Here is a 22,500-nt window from a genome sequence, read left to right as displayed (position 1 = left end):
CTGAGTCTTAGTGTCAGACTCAGTCTGAGTGTCAGACTCAGTCTGAGTGTCAGACTGAGTCTGTGTCAGACTGAGTCTTAGAGTCAGACTGAGTCTGAGTGTCAGACTGAGTCTGAGTGTCAGACTGAGTCTTAGAGTAAAAACTCACCTGGAGTATTTTTGGTTTTCTTCTGTGGGTGTGGCTCCACCAAAGATCCTCTGTAGAGAGGATGTATCACTCTGACACGGAATGTTTGCCTGCAATCACCACACACTGGGACGTTCCTCGTGGTCTACAGGCGATAAAAGGAAGATGAAACAGAAAATAAAGTCTTATTTAAACAAAAAGTCAAATGTCTTTATGGTCATAGATCCTCTGACATCACAGTGTTTTGTTTCCTGCAGCCACATCACTCTTTTTCCTATAAAATTACATCTTTGTCTTGTAATACAATGACTTGTTTTCATTATCCTTAAAGGATGAGACTTAATTGACCATTAAATAAAGTTAAGGTAAAGTTCACGTGTCACAGAGGCTCGAGAGTCAGAATCAGAAGGAAAACAGACTGAATGAGAGATGAAAATGAACGAAACAAAAATAGAATAATATTTAAAACAGTAAAAGTATTTTTACTAATCCATGACCAACAATGACCTGTCTGACCCTCCATGTCAGCAGCCTGTCTGTTCTGCCTCCTGAATATTTGTCAGAGTGAGCCCTCCGCCTGTTTGTCCCCTCTGTGTTTTGACGTGGCGCCGGGCCGCCGCCATGTTGTTTTGCTTCGTTGTCAGTAGAGGAGCAGCAGCGGCGGCAGAGCGCAGGTGAGTCACACATTTACCTTCATACACAGACTCACCTGGACCTGACAGACCTCACACTTCACCTGGACCCAGTCAGCTCACCGGTCTGTTCGTCCCCTTCATGTCACCTGCGTGACGTTAGTGACGCGGCAGTTGAAAAGCTCGGTTAGCTGCTGTTAGCTGTTAGCTCCGAGGCTAACTGAAGTGAAGTGAAGTGAAGTGAAGTGAAGTGAAGTGAAGTGTGAGATTAAACCTGTCTGTTTTCTGTCTGTTGGATTAAAACGCTTCAACTTCAGGTGAGACTCTGACACACAGTCACCTGGACGGGTCAGAAAGGTACCTGCTGACGTCAGCCTGTTTACTGTGATCTAATCAGACTGGACTTTAAATACTGCTCTGATCATTGATTATCAGCTCTGATTGATTACCTGCAGTTTATCGATTTGAAACAGCTCCGGTTTGAACTTTAAGTGTTTCTGTTTTCAGCTTCTTTCACTTTTTACTGCACTCCAGTTCATCTGGAAGTGTTTTTCTTAAATACTGAGAAAAATGTACAGGGTTTGGTTGGAGGCTTCACATGTGGGAGGGGTCGGGGTGGAGGAATGTGAGATCAGAATTGATCAGAGAGATTTTCTGGAGCTGTTCAATAAATATTTAGATGAAGGTTTTTATGATGAATTCAGAGCTGTTGTAAAGATATCACACACACACACACACACACACACACACACACACACACACACACACACTGAGGTCATGACCCGCACAGAACTCCACCCAGCTGACAGCCACCAACCAAACTCTGTACAAGTTTTATAGAATTTTGGAAAAGGTCATATTTTCACTTTTAAACTGTTTAAATATACTTTTCTTTGAGTTTAACGCCTCCTCTTCACCGTCGCCTTCATGTTTCTGTACAATTATTTTTTTTTTTAATTCAATTCAAACGAAAGATTTTACCAAAACCCCAAATGTGTCTGTTTGTCCTGCTGGTGGCGCCAGAGGACAGAATGTGTCCAATCAGCCACTGAAGAGAAACAAGACCTCTACTGACCAGCGACCTGTTGCTGCAGTAACAGTACTGCAGTACAGTTATAGTACTGCAGTAAAGTTAGTAGTACTGCAGTACAGTTAGTAGTACTGCAGTACAGTTAGTAGTACTGCAGTACAGTTATAGTACTGCAGTACTGTTATAGTACTGCAGTACTTACTTAGTAACTTGTTAGTAGTACTGAACTGTAGTCAGTACTGCAGTAACAGTACTGCAGTAAAGTTAGTAGTACTGCAGTACTACTAACAGTACTGCAGTAAAGTTAGTAGTACTGCAGTAAAGTTAGTAGTACTGCAGTACTACTAACAGTACTGCAGTAAAGTTAGTAGTACTGCAGTAAAGTTAGTAGTACTGCAGTACTACTAACAGTACTGCAGTACAGTTATCAGACTCAGAATCAGAAAGAGTTTTATTGCCAAGTAGGTTTTCACATACAAGGAATTTGTTTTGGTCTCGAAGGTGCGTGTGCCAAACAATAAACAATAAATAGACAACATGCAAACGAGACAGGCAGAAACACAAGTGACAACAAAGTGAAAGAGATGAAATCACACGTCTCTCATTACTGCAACATGACTGTACACGCAATGTCTCTACCTCTTGTCAGCAAGAGGTAGAGACATTTTCAGTGTAAGAGTCACTGCTAACAGTACTGCAGTACAGTTACTAACTGTACTGCAGTACTGTTACTAACAGTACTGCAGTACAGTTACTAACAGTACTGCAGTACAGTTACTAACTGTACTGCAGTACTGTTAGTTAGTAACTTGTTAGTAGTACTGAACTGTAGTCAGTACTGCAGTAACAGTACTGCAGTACACAGATATTCCCCTCCTCTCCAGTTTTTTCCTGACAGTGTGTCCACCCACCCCCCGTCTCCCAGCGTTGCCATGGCGACCTTCCCAGAGTACATCGCTCAGAACGAGGAGCGTGACGGCGTGCGGTTCAGCTGGAACGTGTGGCCGTCGAGCCGGCTGGAGGCGACCCGGATGGTGGTGCCGGTGGCGTCTCTGTTCACGCCGCTGAAGGAGCGACCCGACCTGCCCCCGATCCAGTACGAGCCGGTCCTCTGCAGCCGAGCCACCTGCCGCGCCGTGCTCAACCCGCTGTGGTACGCATCACTGCACACCTGTGTGATGTCACAGACAGGTCAGTTAGTGTCATCCACCTGTCTCACCTCCACCTGTCTGTCTGTTTCAGCCAAGTGGACTACAGAGCCAAACTGTGGGCCTGTAACTTCTGTTACCAGAGGAACCAGGTGAGGGACACACACAGTAACACACACACAGTAACACACACAGTAACACACACACAGTAACACACACACAGTAACACACACAGTAACACACACACAGTAACACACACAGTAACACACACACAGTAACACACACACAGTAACACACACAGTAACACACACACAGTAACACACACAGTAACACACACACAGTAACACACACAGTAACACACACACAGTAACACACACAGTAACACACACAGTAACACACACAGTAACACACACACAGTAACACACACACAGTAACACACACAGTAACACACACACAGTAACACACACAGTAACACACACACAGTAACACACACAGTAACACACACACAGTAACACACACACAGTAACACACACAGTAACACACACAGTAACACACACACAGTAACACACACACAGTAACACACACACAGTAACACACACACAGTAACACACACAGTAACACACACACAGTAACACACACAGTAACACACACACAGTAACACACACAGTAACACACACACAGTAACTCACACACAGTAACACACACACAGTAACACACACACAGTAACACACACAGTAACACACACACAGTAACACACACACAGTAACACACACAGTAACACACACACAGTAACACACACACAGTAACACACACAGTAACACACACACAGTAACACACACACAGTAACACACACAGTAACACACACAGTAACACACACACAGTAACACACACAGTAACACACACACAGTAACACACACACAGTAACACACACAGTAACACACACACAGTAACACACACACAGTAACACACACAGTAACACACACAGTAACACACACACAGTAACACACACACAGAAGGCGTTTTTACGCTGGACAGCGCGCCGCCAGCTTGGCCGTCCTTCCTGCGGCTCGGTCCGCACATTCAGACAGCGCGCGGCGTACCGGGTCTGTTTTGGTAATATGCCGCCTCGGAGCGTACACTTCCTGCCGCCTCCATTGCTATGTAAATGCAAGGCGTCGATGTGCCGGCAATTGCGTGACGCGGGCGGAGGTGTCGATGACGTGCGCTGTTGTGCGAGCCGCAGCCGGGAGGTTTAAAAGCAGGAAACAGCTGATCGCAGCGGTCAGTTCATCACTTCATCCGCGGACGTCAAGACGAGCGACCGGAAAGCCGCCGAGATCCGGGAGACGCCAACCGTCACGGCCGAGAGAATCGCCAATAACCAGGTCGCGGGACCGTGAAAGATGGCGTCTTGTACGAAAAGGTCGCCGGGAGAAGAAGCCGCCCGACTTCGTGCTTCACGTCACGTTTACGCCGCTTTTCTGAAAAGGAGGAAGATTCCGCCTCCGTTTCACAGACAAGGCGGCAGATTGCAGCCTTTACCTTTACCTGGCTGCACAGGTGGTGTCTGTCTGTCTAAAGGGGCGAGTAACACACACACAGACACACACAGACACACACACACACAGACACACACACAGACACAGACACACACACAGACACAGTAACACACAGTAACACACACAGACACACACACACAGACACACACACACAGAGAGACACACACACAGACACAGACAGACACACACACAGAGAGACACACACACAGACACACACACAGACACAGACACACACACACACACACGCAGACACACACACACACAGACAGAGACACACAGAGACACACACAGACAGACACACAGACACACACACAGACACACACAGACACACACAGAGACACACCGAGACACACACAGAGACACACACAGACACACAGACACACACAGAGACACACACAGAGACTTGCCTTCGGAGGCCGCAAAGGCCAGGTCCTTTAAAGGATGCAGCCCCTGAATTTGGACACAGCTTCTCTCTCTCAGTGACAGAGTGTGTGTGTGTGTGTGCGTGTGTGCGTGTGCGCGTGTGTGTGTGTGTTTCAGTTTCCTCCATCTTACGCTGGAATCTCTGAAGTGAACCAACCTGCTGAGCTGCTGCCGCAGTTCTCCACCATCGAGTACGTCGTCCAGGTGAGACTACAGACAGACAGACAGGGGAGACTACAGACAGACAGACAGGGGAGACTACAGACAGACAGACAGGTGAGACTACAGACAGACAGGGGAGACTACAGACAGACAGACAGGGGAGACAACAGCCAGACAGACAAGTGAAGACAGACAGACAGGTACAAACTACAGACAGACAGGTAAAGAGAGACAGACAGGTAAAGAGAGACAGACAGTGAGGCTACAGACAGACAGGTAAAGAGAGACAGACGGTGAGGCTACAGACAGACAGGTAAAGAGAGACAGACGGTGAGGCTACAGACACACAGATACAGACATCCTCAGGTGTATGACCAGGTGTGGTCTCTGTCCTCAGCGGGGTCCTCAGATGCCGCTGGTCTTCCTGTATGTGGTGGACACCTGTATGGAGGACGAGGACCTGCAGGCTCTGAAGGAGTCTCTGCAGATGTCTCTGTCTCTGCTGCCTCCCACCGCGCTCGTCGGACTCATCACCTTCGGACGGATGGTTCAGGTCCACGAGCTCGGCTGTGAGGGGATCTCCAAGAGCTATGTCTTCAGGGGGACCAAGGACCTCAATGCCAAACAGCTACAGGTAACTAATATGCTCACTAGTCCTACAGGTAACTAACCTACACTGTGACTAGTCCTGCTGGTAGTTAAGAGTTCTCACCAGGTGTAAAATGTTTGTGATGTTGCAGGAGATGCTCGGTCTGACCAAACCTGCAGCCAGTCAGGGACGAGGTCCTCAGACCGCCCAACAGCCTCTGTCCAACAGGTAAACACACCTGTCTATACTTCAGGACCCTCATTGGAATAGTGGATTCAGTAGACCTGGTTCTGTCCTGAACCTTAGAACCAGGTCTGAAGTAGTGACGGGACACATCATGTAAAATGTCCTCTGTCCCTGTGTGAAATGTGTCCTCGTCTCTTCCTTCAGGTTCCTGCAGCCGGTGCAGAAGATCGACATGAACCTGACCGACCTGTTGGGGGAGCTGCAGCGGGACCCCTGGCCCGTCACTCAGGGGAAGAGACCTCTGCGCTCGCTGGGCGTCGCCATGTCCATCGCTGTCGGCCTGCTGGAGGTGAGACGGGTCTGTCTCAGCAGCTTTCAGGTCTCAGTGTAACGTGGACGTCAAACTCAATCTGTGTTTTTACCCACAGTGCACCTTTCCAAACACAGGCGCTCGCATCATGACGTTCATCGGTGGCCCGGCAACGCAGGGCCCTGGCATGGTGGTGGGAGACGAACTGAAGACCCCCATCAGGTCCTGGCACGACCTGGAGAAGGACAACGCCAAGTTCATGAAGAAGGCCACCAAGGTGAGTGAAAGCCTCAACGCCACGTTCACTGTAAGATTAATTAATGATGACGTACAGAGGACACAGTGTGTGTGTGTGTGTGTGTGTGTGTGTGTGTGTGTGTGTGTGTGTGTGTGTGTGTGTGTGTGATGCAGCACTATGAGTCTCTCGCTAACAGAGCTTCCACTAACGGTCACATCATCGACATCTATGCCTGCGCTCTGGATCAGACCGGCCTGCTGGAGATGAAGTGCTGCGCCAACTACACTGGGTACACACACACACACACACACACACACACACACACACACATACATACATAAAGATATCCTGATGTTCTGGTGCTGTCCTGATGTTCTGCTGTTCTCGGGTCTCTCCAGAGGTTACATGGTGATGGCTGACTCCTTCAACACGTCTCTGTTCAAACAAACCTTCCAGAGAGTCTTCACCAAAGACGTCCAGGGATCCTTCAAGATGGCCTTCGCCGCCACGCTGGAGGTCAAGGTACGAACCACAGCTACAGCAAACTGCACCTGTGACGATCCTCCATCACACTGTAAACTTACATTACGTTAACTTAAATATCAGTGTTGGTCTTGATCTGAACATCCAGTATTGATCAGGCTGTGAACCCCCCCCCAGGTCACCTGCAGACATAGGCCCCGCCCCTGGTTCACCTGTGCGACAGGTGATTAAACTGACTGTTGTGTGTTTTCTTTTCAGACGTCCAGAGAGATCAAAGTATCAGGAGCAATCGGACCGTGTGTGTCGCTGAGTGCTAAAGGACCGTGTGTCTCTGAGAACGTATGTCACACACACACACACACACACACACAGCTAAGCTTTGACCTTAAACACACCTTATATCTGTCCTCCGTCCTCCGTCCTCTGTCCTCTGTCATCATTTGTTTTTAATTATAATTTACAAAATAGCCTAGCTTAGCATAAAGCGTGGAAACAGAGGGAAAGTGCATTTTATACTGCAGTATTATACTGCAGTATTATACTGCAGTATTATACTGCAGTACTCTGTAGAGTAAATGTGTATTGGTGTGTTTTCAGGAGATCGGGACCGGAGGAACTTGTCAGTGGAAGATCTGCGGTCTGGATCCGTCCACCACGCTGGCTCTTTACTTTGAGGTGGTCAACCAGGTGAGCACACCTGACCTCTGACCTTCAGAGGGTCTGAAGTCAGCCTCAAGCTCCTGATTGGTTCATTGATTACTGCTCTGAACTAATGGCTGTAAACAGGAAGTTAGATGTTTATGACCTCACAGTGATGATGTCACAGGAGCAGAGGTTAAAGTAGGACACGACACAGTACTTTAACCAGAGAAGAAGAAGACGAAGATGAAGAAGTGATTCTGATGTTGTTTAATGAAGTGAAGACTCACCTGAGAGAGAAAGAGAGACGCTCAGGTGATATCAGGAGAGATTATAAAGAACAGAAATACTCACTTAATGTACAAATACTGATACACGGTTCAGGAGGTCGGCAGCTTCAGGCTACACAGACGCTCTGAACCAGCAGGTGGAGGCAGAGAGCACACAGAGAAGTAGAATCAAAGTCAGCAAAATAAAAGCCCCAGCTCAGGTCAACAAAGTAAAAGCACCAGCTCAGGTCAACACAATAAAAGCATGTGACTCTATCTTCCTAAGGAGGTTCTTGAAGGTTTCCTGAAATGGTTTGCTTCCACACAATAACAGAAATAATCACAGTCATGTCCATTAATCTTATTTATTATTGTTATGATGTTGTTGATTATTAACAAGCAGAGCTCGACACTTTGATGTCTGTCATGAAGTGAATCTTTGACCTGATGGTGGCGCTGCAGGTCACAGGATCAGTCTGATCCATCTTCGTGGGAAACATAAGTGCTTTTACTAAATTTCCTGATAAATCATCCGACAGTTGTTTTAACCGTCCAACAAACAAGGAGGGAATCATCCACCAACGTTTGTGTGTCAGATCAGCTCTGAATGTGTCTTCAGTCGTATGAACTGAGAAGGCTGTTATTACCCACAGTGCATTGTGGCTGGAGGTCAGCAGGTGTTGCTGTCTCTGGACTGATGGTGAGGCAGCGGTTGTGTGTCAGCTATGTTTGTCACGGTGCTGTTGGTGTTTTTGATGAAGATGGCGGGCGTGTTGCTGCTGTAGTCATTGTAGTTGTGCTGATGTGATTGGCTGTGTCCAGATGGAGGGAGGAGCTCTGGGGGCGGGACTCCAGAGGCGTCCTCGAACACATCAGCATTAACATGGTGAGGCTCTGACGCACCGCCGCCCTGTACCTGCTGCACACACACACACACAGTCATGTTTCATCCTGACATTTATTTACGTGTGTGTCTCTATACGACATGCAGCCGTGATTGGCAGCTGGTCTGACTCACGTCTGCGTCATGCAGGTGATCCACGGGTTCAGAGCAGCACTGCTCAGAACGAGCCAGGTAGAGAGGGCAGAGGTCACCGCTGGACTCTGATGACCGCTGAACGTCTCGTACAGACACACCGAGACGAAGGGCAGCCAGCACACCAGCAGACACGCTGAGAGACAGAGAGGCAGAGAGACAGGCAGGCAGGCAGAGAGACAGACAGGCAGAGAGAGAGACTAAGTGAGTCAGACAAACCAACACCGGTTCCACCTGGACTCTACAGACACAGAACACACACAGCTACACATATTTAGGACTAAACATCACATCGACGGGAAACTTCCATCTGGCCATTAAAGATCTCCGAGACAAGAGCAGAAGAGCTTTCTGGACGATAAAAAATCCTCAAACAGACGTACCTGTCAAAATCTGGATCAGAATATTTCAATCCATAATTGAACCAATCTTATTGTGCGGCAGTGAAGTGTGGGGCCCTCTCATGAACCAAGACTTTGAAAAATGGGACAAACACCCAATGGAAAGCTGCACACAGAGATCTGCAAAGCATCCTCAAAGTCCACAGGAACTCCCCCAACAACGGATGCACAGCTGAATTAGGCCAATTTCCCCTGTTGGATCCAAAAAAGAGCTATAAAATTCTACCAACACCTCAAAGCCAGCGAGCCCGGCTCCACCACTACAAAGCCCTACAATGCCAAGAGGAGAGCAGAGACAGGAGTCCCCTCAGCCAGCTGGTCCAGAGGCTCAGCTCCAACAGCACCGGGCACCAAGACCGCCCTCACACAATCCGGCCCCACCAAATTATAGCAAAGAAAAAGACAATTACATCAACTATTGGACATCTGCAACCAAAACCCAAAGCAAACTCCAATGCTGTTTGGCCCTAAACACACAATACTCCCTGCAGATTATCTGAGCTCTGTAACCGACCCGACACTGAGGAAAACGTTGACTATGTAGACTCAGCAGCCACAGCCGGGCCTGAGAGAGCGGCCGGCACAGACAGACGTGGCTGCCCAGAGAGGAGCGGCTGTGTCGGCTCGGTCCACTCAGACACTTCCTGCTGCGCTGACACATACACAGACATCAGAACCAGCTCTACACCAACATCACACACAGAAGCCCAAACTTCAGCAAACTCTCAGAGCAAGAAAACACTCAACATCTACTGGGAGAGAAAAGTGCCGCTGCTGCAGCTGCTGCAGAATATGTGAAGCTGCCAACACCTGACATGATCTCCTCCACTTACCTGCACACTGATACGCACACACACACACACACACACACACACACACACACACACACACACTTTACTTTCTTCTTTTATTTTTTGTTTATTTATTTACTTATTTTTTAATTTTATTAATTATTAATTATCTATGTATTCTTTTTTCTGTAATCCTTTGCTTTGGCAATATTGTAACACACAGTCATGCCACTAAAGCCTGTTGAATTGAATTGAATTGAAAGACAGGCAGGCAGGCAGAGAGACAGACAGGCAGAGAGACAGGCAGGCAGAGAGAGAGACAGGCAGAGAGAGAGACAGGCAGAGAGACAGGCAGGCAGAGAGACAGGCAGAGAGACAGACAGGCAGAGAGAGAGACAGGCAGAGAGAGAGACAGGCAGGGAGACAGACAGGCAGAGAGAGAGACAGGCAGAGAGACAGGCAGGCAGAGAGAGAGACAGGCAGGCAGAGAGACAGGCAGAGAGAGAGACAGGCAGGCAGAGAGACAGGCAGAGAGACAGACAGGCAGAGAGAGAGACAGGCAGAGAGACAGGCAGGCAGAGAGAGAGACAGGCAGGCAGAGAGACAGGCAGGCAGAGAGAGAGACAGGCAGAGAGACAGGCAGGCAGAGAGACAGGCAGAGAGACAGACAGGCAGAGAGAGAGACAGGCAGGCAGAGAGACAGGCAGGCAGAGAGACAGGCAGGCAGGCAGAGAGACAGGCAGGCAGAGAGAGAGACAGGCAGGCAGAGAGACAGGCAGAGAGACAGGCAGGCAGAGAGACAGGCAGGCAGAGAGAGAGACAGGCAGGCAGAGAGACAGGCAGAGAGACAGACAGGCAGAGAGAGAGACAGGCAGAGAGAGAGACAGGCAGGCAGAGAGACAGGCAGAGAGACAGACAGGCAGAGAGAGAGACAGGCAGGCAGAGAGACAGGCAGAGAGACAGGCAGGCAGAGAGACAGGCAGGCAGAGAGAGAGACAGGCAGGTTACATCCAGTAACGCATCAGAACCAGTGAAGAGACTCCTCCAGCAGAGGTCTGAGTGCTACGCTGAGGCTCATGGGTATTACTGTAGTCCTGACTACAGTCCTGCAGTTCACTCTACCTGCAGGCTGCTGCTGCTGTGACCTTTGACCCTGCCTGTTGTGACTCGTCTGTGTGACCATAATGAGAGTAATGACAGTGAGTCATGGAGGTAAACACAGAGACGATCAGCTGTCCTCCTCAGAGTTCATCTCGTTCAGCGTGTCCTCTGCTCCCGTTGTCATGGCAACAGTTTTATGAACACGTTTCTACATATCAAGCAGCTTCCTGCCTGTCATGTGTACAGACTGATAATACAAACTTCTGTTCTGACACTTTAAGAGATGTTACCATTCAGTTTGTTCTCCTGATACCTGAACTTGTGCATCAGCTGTGAAATAATATATGGATTGGATTTTCTAAAACATTGAGCACATCTTAGATGATAGTCAGTAACTCAAAACTCCACCGCCCTCCAGAATAAAGCGGGGATTATGCTTGCGCGGCGATTGTGCGCCTAGGCGTCGGCGAACATGATCGCCGTGATTTTTCATTTATAGTAGTGCGGCGGTGTCTATGCATCGCGTGGTAATTCACCACCACAACGCTAGGGGGCGCTGAGTAACGAAACCGCATGAATTCGTACCTGGAGTGTTTACTTTCCGGTTACGCCAGAGAGTGAACACGCCTGGTCTCTGGTAAACAGTACATTGAACAATGGCGACTGAGCGAGAGAGGATACTTTTGGAGCTGGAGCTGATCGATATTGAAGAACAAATGCTTCTAGTACAAATGTTAAATACCAAACGAAGGAGACGTGTGAGGAGGTGGTCTGTACGTCCGTCCGTCTGTACGTTGTATACAGAACGAACCGGAAAAGCTGCGACCCGGAAATGATGTAACGCGGACCAATCACAGCCCTCGAGGTCCGCGTTGCATGTCCCTGCTGTCTGCGCCGTTTCGACGCGTAGTTAGGATTTTTGGGAGGTGCGCGTCAAGTGACGCAGATGTTCGGCAAAAGGGGTTCAAGGCGACGGCGACTCTCTGCGACGCGACGGCGACGATATGCCGCGCAACCCTAAATTGGCCTTAAATCGTTTCAGCCTGACATACTGTACGTTGGAACATTTTTGAGCCTTTGTGATCTCTACGAGAAGCTTTTTAAAGACAGGAGGGCTCTGATTGGTTGTGTCAGGGACCAGTCATGAGCATGATCTCACCTGAGGTGGTGACCATGACGATGGAACTCCTCAGGTAGTTGTTGGCAGGGACGTAGTAGCAGTGCAGCTCGTTGCACATGAACGTCCCCCTCCTGGCCTGTTTGTGGGCCACGTAGACGATGTATCCGTACAGAGAGCACATGGTGACGATCGGCGCCACGATGCCCGTCGACATCCACAGCAACACAAAGTACCTGTTGTCAGGGGTGAAGCTCAGGCAGCACAGGAAGCGCGACTCGCTGTAGACGTAGCTGCCGAACCCCAGCAGGGGCAGGGAGGCGGTGGCCAGGCAGAAGAACCAGACCAGGACCAGCACCGCCCGCCTCCGCCCAGCCGTCCAGACGCTGCTGTAGCTGAGGGCGAAGCAGAGCTCGGTGAACTTGTTAACGGTGGTCCAGGTGAGCGAGTGGATGGAGGAGGTCTGCAGGAGCAGGAAGATGAAGCCGCTGCCCTGACAGAAGGCGCCTTCGCTGGGACAGCAGGACGGCCACGCCAGGCTGTTGTAGGCGCCGAAGGGGATCGTGGAGAGACCGAGAGCCAGGTCGCTAAGGGTGGAGCTCAGGGTGAGGCCCAGCGTGTCCGACCGGAGCTCCTTGTTCAGGAGGAGCACCAGCAGGAGGAGGAGGTTCCCAAAGATGGAGGCCACGCCCAACAGGACCATCAGAGCGCCGTACAGCGTTCTCAGAGCGTCCGCCATCTTCAGAGGACGTCAGCAGTTACATCACAGGTCAGACCAGCTGCTGTTCCTCCAGCCTCCACTAGACGGTGCTCACTAACCTCTGACTGTATTGAAGTGAAGAGGAAAGTCAGTACGTGTGATCACATGACAGAAACTTCTGTCTCCGTGACAACAGAGCAGCTTCATCCACTGCCGTCAGAGTTAAAGTCTCAACGAGAAGAAACTGATGAATCGTCCTGAGAAAAGAGACGTGTGAGCTCAGACGCTGAACAGACTGAGGTCAGGAGGCTCCTGTGTGAGCAGCTGGTTGGACCTCAGCCGCCACAGATTAACTGATGTTTGATGAGTCACAGCTGACTGAACCTGAACGCACACAGGAACTCAGTGTGTCATAAATCATCAAACATCCATCACAGCAGCTGTTTTCCTCTCACCGTCTCTGCTGCTCACTTCTCTCGAGCGTCGACCTCAGATTCACCTCCACGTTGAGTTTTGGTTCTGGATGATGTCATCGCTGAAAACATGAAACGTCCTCGGTGTTGTTCAGTCGTCTCTGATATAAACAGCCTGTTGGTTGGACCTCAGTCACCACACAGATGTGATCCGCTCAGTTTAAGTCTGATGAGTCACTGCGGTCACCTGACTGCACCTGAACACAACGAGTGTGTGATGTTAAAATATCCTTCAGCTTGTTTCCACCAGAGGAACCAGCGTCGTGATCAGCACCTGGACCTCCGTTCTGCACCTTAAAACTCCAGAGTGACCCAGGACCAGAACCATCAGAGAGAGTCCAACATCTTCATCAGGTGGAGACATGAACTCAAGTCCACTCTCAGGTCCTGTGTTCCTCCTGGATTCACCTGGTGATCAACAGTTCTGACTTCTGCCTCTGTAAGGTCAAAGGTCAAATCAGACGAGAGCCAGTCAGTGATCGATATCAGTGATCAGATTGATCTGTACAGTTTAGATCTGATGTGAGAGCATCAGAGTGTGATCCGCTCTGAAGGAGAGGACGGACTGCAGGAGGCGTGTCCTGCTGCGTGTGTGCTGGCAGCGTTGCCGTGGTGCACCTGTCAGTCACCTGCTGGGATGATAATGAGAGGACACACACACACACACACACACACACACACACACACACACACACAGGATATTGGATGTTTAGGGAGTCTGTTGACATTACAGATAACTGTGTGTGTGTGTGTGTGTGTGTGTGTGTGTGCGTGAGTGACTCAGGTAATAACAGCTGTGCAGGTGTGTAATCATCATCATCATGTTGAGCCTCAGAGCACTGAGGAGCTCAGGTTGGGTTCAGGTGAGAAGCAGCCAATCAGAGGGCAGAGTGAACCACTTCTATGTTTATCTGGTTGTTGATTGACACTGCCCGACAGTTAACGGTGTTGATCAGGTTATTGATTACTGATCGATCTGATGTCTGTTGTTTGTGTTGCAGCACAACGCTCCGATCCCTCAGGGCGGCCGCGGAGCGATCCAGTTCGTCACGCAGTACCAACACTCGTCAGGACAGAGACGCATCAGAGTCACCACCACCGCCAGGAAGTGCGACCACACTCTCATATACATACACGTTTACATCACCTGCTCTGCTCGGTGATGTCACACTCATCTCTTCTTCTGTGGTGTCTCCATCTCCAGCTGGGCAGATGCTCAGACTCAGATCCAGAGCATCGCAGCGTCCTTTGATCAGGAGGCGGCGGCCATCTTGATGGCGAGGCTGGCAGTGTACCGGGCAGAGACGGAGGAGGGGCCTGATGTCCTGCGATGGTTGGACAGACAGCTGATCAGACTGGTACTGCGAGGGTTAAAACACAAACATACAGTCATGTATGTGAATATATACGATGGTTTAACTCCATGGTTTCTGTTCAGTGTCAGAAGTTTGGAGATTATCACAAAGACGACCCGAACTCCTTCAGGTTCTCTGAGACCTTCTCCCTCTACCCTCAGGTGATCCACATCCCATAATACTCTGCTGACATGACCTGTCTCTCACCTGTCACCTGTCTCTCACCTGTCATCTGTGCTCTTCTGTTTTGTAGTTCATGTTCCACCTGCGGCGCTCTCCGTTCCTGCAGGTGTTCAACAACAGTCCAGATGAGAGTTCATATTACAGACATCAGTTCAACAGACAGGACCTGACACAGGCTCTCATCATGATCCAACCTGTGCTGTACGCCTACTCATTCAACGGACCCCCTGAGGTACTTATACACCTGTACACACACCTGTACACACTCCTGTGCACACTCCTGTGCACACTCCTGTACACACTCCTGTACACACACCTGTACACACACCTGTACACACTCCTGTGCACACTCCTGTACACACACCTGTACACACACCTGTACACACTCCTGTGCACACTCCTGTACTCACTCCTGTACACACACCTGTACACACACCTGTGCACACTCCTGTGCACACTCCTGTGCACACTCCTGTGCACACACCTGTGCACACACCTGTACACACTCCTGTGCACACTCCTGTACACACACCTGTACACACTCCTGTGCACACTCCTGTGCACACACCTGTACACACTCCTGTGCACACACCTGTACACACTCCTGTGCACACACCTGTACACACACCTGTACACACACCTGTACACACTCCTGTGCACACTCTTGTACACACTCCTGTGTTCTCATGTCAGCTGTGTTTCCAGCTTGTTTTTATCTTCTGTTGAATCTTAAGTTCCAAAATGAAACTTCATAGAGCAGCTGCAGTCAGAGGGATTGTTGATTGATGCAGGTGATTGATCAGTGATTGATGCAGGTGATTGATCAGTGATTGATGCAGGTGATTGATCAGTGATTGATGCAGGTGATTGATCAGTGATTGATGCAGGTGATTGATCAGTGATTGATGCAGGTGATTGATCAGTGTATGTGTGTTTCAGCCGGTCCTGTTGGACAGCAGCAGCATCCTGCCAGACAGAATCCTACTGATGGACACGTTCTTCCAGATCCTCATCTACCACGGAGAGGTACACGCACATGCACACGCACACGCACACGCACACGCACACACACAGAGTGCATTATTGGATGTTGGATATTGATGACATGTTTCCATGGATACAGTCTGGTGTTTCTGATGTTGTACTTCAATACTTCAGCTGTTGTTTACTAAACACTGTAAACACCTGAACCAGGTGTAACAGGTGTGACCTCCTGATCAGTCTACAGACGTGTTCTGTTCATCATGTGTCTGTCTGTCTCTGACCTGTCTGTCTGTCACCACTGTTATTTTTAATTAACACTTGAGAGCAGAAGAAGAATCACAGCTGTTTAATTATAGAAACATAAACATCACGTGAAGCTGTCAATCAAACCTCAGCAATCATTCACTTTACAGCCCCGTCATAAAGACATAATGAACCCGTCTGTCACTGCCCCATCTGTCTCTCTCACCCGTCTGTCTCTGCCCCGTCTGTCTTTGACCTGTCTGTCTCTGCCCCGTCTGTCTCTCTCATCTGTTACTGCCCCGTCTGTCTCTCTCACCTGTCTGTGTCTCACCTGTCAGACGGTGGCTCAGTGGAGGAAGGCAGGTTATCAGGAGATGGCTGAGTATGAGAACTTCAGACACCTCCTTCAGGCTCCGGTGGATGACGCTCAGGAGCTGCTGCACACTCGCTTCCCGATGCCCCGATACATCGACACGGAGCACGGAGGCAGCCAGGTGGGGGCGCCAACACACAACTGGATATGTGGACATACATACAGCTATATATGTACTATATATCAATATATAGTGTTGACACAGTAACACAACAACTCATCACAAATATTAGATTGATTGTATTTATGTATACTAAGATCACATCAGTTATTTTATATCTATATACGTGCCACTAACAACTCAACACACAAACACTGTTTATAGTACACAGTGTTGTGTGTTGAGTTGTTGTTGAGTTCTGTAGTAAAAGTACAACAAATTACTGCAAATAATTCTTTATTTAAGTCTAAAAACAGAAGATGTGATGAGATGAAAATACACAGTTTCACAGTAGAAATACAAACACTGTGTACATGTACATACAGTGATGATGATGATGATGATGATGATGATGATGATGATGATGGCGGGGGTGTCCAGGCTCGCTTCCTGCTCTCCAAAGTGAACCCGTCACAGACCCACAACAACATGTACGCCTGGGGTCAGGTGAGCTGTTGACCTTTGACCTTCAGACAGGTGACAGTGTTGCTGTGAGCTCTGCTGTAACATCTCGTTCTCTCTGCAGGAGTCTGGAGCTCCCATCCTCACAGACGACGTCAGCCTGCAGGTGTTCATGGATCACCTGAAGAAGCTAGCCGTCTCCAGCGCTGCCTGACCTCACCTGTCGACTCACCTGTCTGCGATATGTTTAGTCTTTTACTTTGCGTTTGCTGCCTGAGTTCTCTGGACAACCAGTCAACCATCTAACCAACGAGCCAATACAGCACGTAGTCAAACAGTCACCTGCCCGCCTTCTAGTATCGGCCAATCAGCAGCAAGTTTCAGATCAATAACAACCAGAAGTGATGCATGTTTATCGTCCGGTTAACGAAAACGTATATATATACAGACTTTTCTGCTGTTTGTTTCATTTTTAGAAGAAAAACTTAGTTTGGTTGAATTTGTAGACGTGACGCTTAATTTAAAGGAGCACATCAGCAGGTCGACACGTTTCAGCCCGTTTACCATAAACGTTATGTCACACGTGACAAACTTTACGTCACACACGATAAACTTTACGTCACACACGATAAACTTTACGTCACACACGATAAATTTTACGTCACACACGATAAACTTTACGTCACACGTGACAAACTTTACGTCACACACAATAAACTTTACGTCACCTGTGACAAACTTTGCGTCACCTGTGACAAACTTTGCGTCACACATGATAAACTTTACGTCACACACAATAAACTTTACGTCACCTGTGACAAACTTTACGTCACACACGATAAACTTTACGTCACCTGTGACAAACTTTACGTCACACACGATAAACTTTACGTCACCTGTGACAAACTTTGCGTCACCTGTGACAAACTTTGCGTCACACATGACAAACTTTACGTCACACACAATAAACTTTACGTCACCTGTGACAAACTTTACGTCACACACGATAAACTTTACGTCACACGTGACAAACTTTACGTCACACGTGACAAACTTTACGTCACCTGTGACAAACTTTACGTGACCTGTGACAAACTTTACGTGACCTGTGACAAACTTTACGTCACACGTGACAAACTTTACGTCACCTGTGACAAACTTTACGTGACCTGTGACAAACTTTGCGTCACACATGATAAACTTTACGTCACACACAATAAACTTTACGTCACACATGGTAAACTTTACGTCACACATGGTAAACTTTACGTCACACACAATAAACTTAACGTCACCTGTGACAAACTTTACGTCACACACGATAAACTTTACGTCACCTGTGACAAACTTTACGTCACACACGATAAACTTTACGTCACCTGTGACAAAACTTTACGTCACCTGTGACAAACTTTACGTCACACACGATAAACTTTACGTCACACACGATAAACTTTACGTCACACACGATAAACTTTACGTCACACACAATAAACTTTACGTCACGTGACAAACTTTGCGTCACACACAATAAACTTTACAATAGACTCAGAAATCAACTTCTCTTACGAATAGCACGTTTAACGTCATGTGCAGTAAACTTTACTGTGTTTCAGAGTAAACTGGAGCTATTATTTAGTCTTGTATGAATTAATTAAATTTAAAAAATAAGTTACGGTACACTGTTCCTGATGTTGCTTCACAATAAAAGCATCAATGTGATTGGCCTATGTAAAGCTTGTAATGTGAAACAGCAGCAGCAGTGTAACTCAGCAAATCAGCATTTGATCCAATCATATAATCAATAAATAGTTTCAGTTGAATTAGTTTCTGCTCTTTCAGGCGTCCGTTGGTTTCCATTCATTCATGTCTGTCTGGATTATATAAGTTTATATTATTGTTAGATTTTAATACTCGACTGGATCCAACAGCTGCCTGGAAAAGAAAAGAAAAGAAAAGAAGGAATGATTAGAGGCTGAAACGTGTGAACACAGCGGCGGTCTGCTCCTTTATAATCCAACATGTCCGTCGTTTCTCTGTTTCATCAACAAATCTCAGTTTTTCAAAACGAGCAAAGAAATGTAAAAAGTCTGAAGGAAACTTTGTGACGAGACAAAGATTCATACAGTGTCTGTGGTTCCTTCAGTCAGCTGTCTGTCACACGTTCACTGACTCTTCAGCAGTTTAAACGTGTTGATCATCACTGAACTTTTTACTTCAGCTGTGTGTCTTTAGTGTTTGTGTTGATGGACACGTTTGATGAAGCTGCTGCAGCTGTTTGGTTTAAACCTGATGTTTGTTGAGCAGAGATAAGTTATAAGTCGTATTGACAGCGAGGACGCGTCTGTCCTCTTCCTTCCTGTTCAGTCTGACGTGAGGACGTCTGTCGGCTGTTTGTCGTCCAGTTTCTCTGTGAAGCCGTTGAACACTAAAAGTCCCGAGGACAGAAACCTGTCGATGTTTTCATTCAGACTTTGTTCTGTTTCTAATAAAAGCTTTGTGGCGAGCTCGCTGTGGTTCTGTTCTTGTTACTGACACACCGACCACTTCTGCTGCTGTTATCGCTTTTAGTTTCTACTGTCTGCAGCTCCGTCCTTACTGACTCTGTTGCTGCGGTGACGACCCTCCTAGCTCCTTGCTGACTTTGTTGCCGTGGTGACAACCCTCCTTGCTGACTCTGTTGCCATGGTGATGATCAAACAGAAGGAATGAAGCTGAGCCTCGAGCCTCTTTGATCATCGTTGTCGTGCAGACGTCTGAAACAGAAAGAAGAGAGGATGAAGATGACGATACCACAGAAGAAGAAGTGCAGAATAATAAACACATTCTGGAACTTTTATTGTTGTTGTTTTGTTTATTTTAACAGATAAACTGAGAGTGAAAGCTTTGATGCTATTGGTTAAACATTAAAACAACGTCCAATTATTTTCCAGACAGCGAGCTGGACCAGTGTGACTCACACTGGTTTGTAACTGGTCAGACTGGTTCCCTGCTGCTCTGTGATGTCACAGTGAGCTTTGAAAAATGACCAATCAGGAGCAGGTGGCTCCTAAATATTTTCAAAATAAAAGCATCTGAGGTTAAATAAATCTGATGAGGACTAACACACACACACCATGGCAGCGTTACCATGACAACAGTAGTCCATTAGTCATAGCTCCACCCTTTACGACCTTCAACTTCCTGCCATTCTTCACACACTTCCTCCAGGAAGCAGGAAGCATCTGGGTCGCCGTGACAACAATCATCCTCCACAGAGTGTGTGTGTGTGTTTCCACTGTTTGTTTAAACACAATGTGTGTGTGTGTGTGTGTGTGTGTGTGTGTGCTTAATGAGAATCAGTCTGATGAGACTCCAGGACTCTTCAATGACTCCTGGAACTTTCTCAAGGACCTTCAGAAACAGTTAACACACCTGATATATCTGCTGTCATTGTGTCCTGGAAGTCCTGGAGAAAGTTTAGAACCCAGAAAAAGAAAACTTCAAGGACCTCCAGGACTGAATAAAGCAGCTCTGTGTCTGTCTGTCTGTCTGTGTGTACGTGTGTCCAATGAGACTCCAGGAACTTTCTCAATGATCATCAGAGCCTCCTCCAGGATCTCAAGTCCCCAGGACCCTCTTCTGGATCTGTGGAAGCTTTCCAAGGCTCAATGTGACGTCCTCCGGACCCCTGGCACCTCCTTGAAAACAAGATCATATTTTTAGTTTCAATTTCAGAAAACCTTTTTTCAGATTTTGCTTTTATGAATCATTTTATTTCTGTTGGTGTTTGTGTGTTCATGTTTGTGATGTTTCACCTGCTGCCGTTACAAACCAACAGGTGACAACAAACACACCTGTAAACTGCTGTAACTCCTCCTGTCGACCAATCAGAGAGCAGATCTCAGCAGCAGCACCTGTCCTGTCTCTGCTCAGGTTCTCTGATCTGGAACATTAAAAGAATGAAAATGTGAGTGAGGTTTGGTTCAGACTGTTTGTTTCTGGTCTGTGTGAGGGAGCGACGGCGTCTCTCTGGAGGAAACCGACCCGCCGTATCAAGACACAACACACTTCCTGTCCTGGAGGAGGGGGAGGAGGGGGGTGATGTGGTGGACGAGGGGTGAGGCCGGCAGTCAGTCAGTTTGTCAGCAGAGCTACTGTGGAGGAGACACCAGCACAAACTGGGAGACACTGGAAGACAAGAAGGAGGAGGAGGAGGAGCTGAGGAGGAGGTCAGGAGGAGAAAAGAAGAAGAAGAAGAAGAAAAGAAAGTGAAGGAGGAGGACAGCTGAAGGAGTCAGACTGCAGATTTGTGTTTAAGAAGAAGAGTGACGGTAAGAAAACATGAAGCTCGTTAACGAGAACACAGTTTGAACATCGTCAGTCTGAAGACAAACAGACGATTACAGAGATAAAGATCCTTCAGACATCCTGAGACACTTTGTTTACTTCTGATTATCTGTTTCTTCTGATTCTTCTTCACCACATCTCAGACACATTAAAGGAACACTGTAGTTTTAATGAAGGAATTTAACATTTACAACATTAATGAGGTAATAATACAAACTGTCTCCATCAGTGAAAGAACAAGCTGTTCTCAGAGGACAATAAGGTCCCAGAACAATGTTTGAAGATAGAAAGGTGGCAGGGTCCGCCACATATAAACAGAGTAAAACTCCTTTGAGGTCAGTTTGTTTGTCTTTGTCTTCTCATTCTAAAACTACAGAATGCTCCTTTAACTGAACTTTTTATATTTGACAGGACGTCTCGTTGTGTTTCTGTTAACTGCTGATCATTTCCTGTTTCTGTCTCACGAACTCTGTGACGTGACCGACACTTTGAGCTGAACCTTAACAGGACTGTTCTGCTGTTTGTGTCTGTTTGTTTGTAAAATAATTTAAAGAGTTCCTGAATGAAACCAAACATCAGCCGTCAGAGGAAACTCCTTAAAGGAACAGTTCACAGTCACTCAGCCATCATCTCCTCCTGATGATATAAAGTCAGGCTCAGCCATCATCTCCTCCTGATGATATAAAGTCAGGCTCAGCCATCATCTCCTCCTGATGATATAAAGTCAGGCTCAGTCATCATCTCCTCCTGATGATATAAAGTCAGGCTCAGCCATCATCTCCTCCTGATGATATAAAGTCAGGTGAAGTCAGATCAGATGTCTCCATACAGCTCGTCTGCTGTGATCACAGAGATCAACCTGATCTGAGGAGACCATGTTTAATCCTCACCGTGCGGTCGAGCTGCATGCTAACACTGTTAGCTCAGCAGCTGCAGTGAAGATTTCAGATTAAAACAGGATGTCACTAATGTCTTTTCAAATTAAAGTTTCAGACAATCTTGGTCTCTGGCTCCGTCAGAAAACCCGACTCTCTGAACCTTTTCTGTCGTCGAAACG

The 22,500-nt window shown here is 47.6% G+C and overlaps 3 protein-coding genes across 3 annotated transcripts in view; 2 read left to right on the top strand and 1 right to left on the bottom strand.

Moving 5' to 3' along the window:
* Positions 1–757: 757 nt before the first annotated feature.
* sec23a (Sec23 homolog A, coat complex II component) lies at positions 758–19,620 on the top strand. The gene is made up of 20 exons (XM_073483233.1): positions 758–801; positions 2,715–2,942; positions 3,032–3,089; positions 5,037–5,123; positions 5,479–5,715; positions 5,822–5,898; positions 6,061–6,205; positions 6,285–6,443; positions 6,578–6,693; positions 6,803–6,926; positions 7,146–7,226; positions 7,485–7,574; positions 14,416–14,522; positions 14,619–14,772; positions 14,853–14,930; positions 15,023–15,184; positions 15,892–15,978; positions 16,518–16,673; positions 17,094–17,159; positions 17,239–19,620. Exons 2-20 carry the CDS (start codon positions 2,722–2,724, stop codon positions 17,326–17,328), a joined length of 2,295 nt encoding a protein of 764 aa, XP_073339334.1. The 5' UTR covers positions 758–801; positions 2,715–2,721; the 3' UTR covers positions 17,329–19,620.
* On the bottom strand, positions 7,985–12,980 carry LOC141010342 (adenosine receptor A3). The gene is made up of 3 exons (XM_073483234.1): positions 12,284–12,980; positions 8,814–8,967; positions 7,985–8,714 (listed from the first exon to the last, which is right to left on the bottom strand). Exons 1-3 carry the CDS (start codon positions 12,978–12,980, stop codon positions 8,528–8,530), a joined length of 1,038 nt encoding a protein of 345 aa, XP_073339335.1. The 3' UTR covers positions 7,985–8,527.
* A 1,662-nt stretch (positions 19,621–21,282) lies between the features above and the next one.
* clec14a (C-type lectin domain containing 14A) overlaps positions 21,283–22,500 on the top strand; it is a 3,047-nt gene continuing 1,829 nt past the window's right edge. The window contains exon 1 of the mRNA XM_073483968.1: positions 21,283–21,427. The gene's annotated coding sequence lies outside the window, so the exon portion shown is untranslated. The remainder of the gene's footprint in view (positions 21,428–22,500) is intronic.

This window comes from Pagrus major, chromosome 16 (genome assembly GCF_040436345.1).
Source record: "Pagrus major chromosome 16, Pma_NU_1.0".
Taxonomy (NCBI): Eukaryota; Metazoa; Chordata; class Actinopteri; order Spariformes; family Sparidae; genus Pagrus; species Pagrus major.
This window is presented reverse-complemented; position numbering and strand designations above follow the sequence as displayed.

What these genes read in the sequence shown, in the direction of transcription:
- sec23a (XM_073483233.1), top strand. Translation starts at nt 2,722, where the DNA reads ATGGCGACCTTCCCAGAGTACATCGCTCAGAACGAGGAGCGTGACGGC. An exon ending in TCTGTTACCAGAGGAACCAG is followed by an intron (nt 3,090 to 5,036) that starts GTGAGGGACACA and finishes TGTGTGTTTCAG; the next exon opens with TTTCCTCCATCTTACGCTGG. An exon ending in CATTCAACGGACCCCCTGAG is followed by an intron (nt 15,185 to 15,891) that starts GTACTTATACAC and finishes TGTGTGTTTCAG; the next exon opens with CCGGTCCTGTTGGACAGCAG.
- LOC141010342 (XM_073483234.1), bottom strand. Translation starts at nt 12,980, where the DNA reads ATGGCGGACGCTCTGAGAACGCTGTACGGCGCTCTGATGGTCCTGTTG. An exon ending in CGTCATGGTCACCACCTCAG is followed by an intron (nt 8,968 to 12,283) that starts GTGAGATCATGC and finishes TCTGTCTCTCAG; the next exon opens with CGTGTCTGCTGGTGTGCTGG. An exon ending in ATCACCTGCATGACGCAGAC is followed by an intron (nt 8,715 to 8,813) that starts GTGAGTCAGACC and finishes GTGTGTGTGCAG; the next exon opens with CAGGTACAGGGCGGCGGTGC.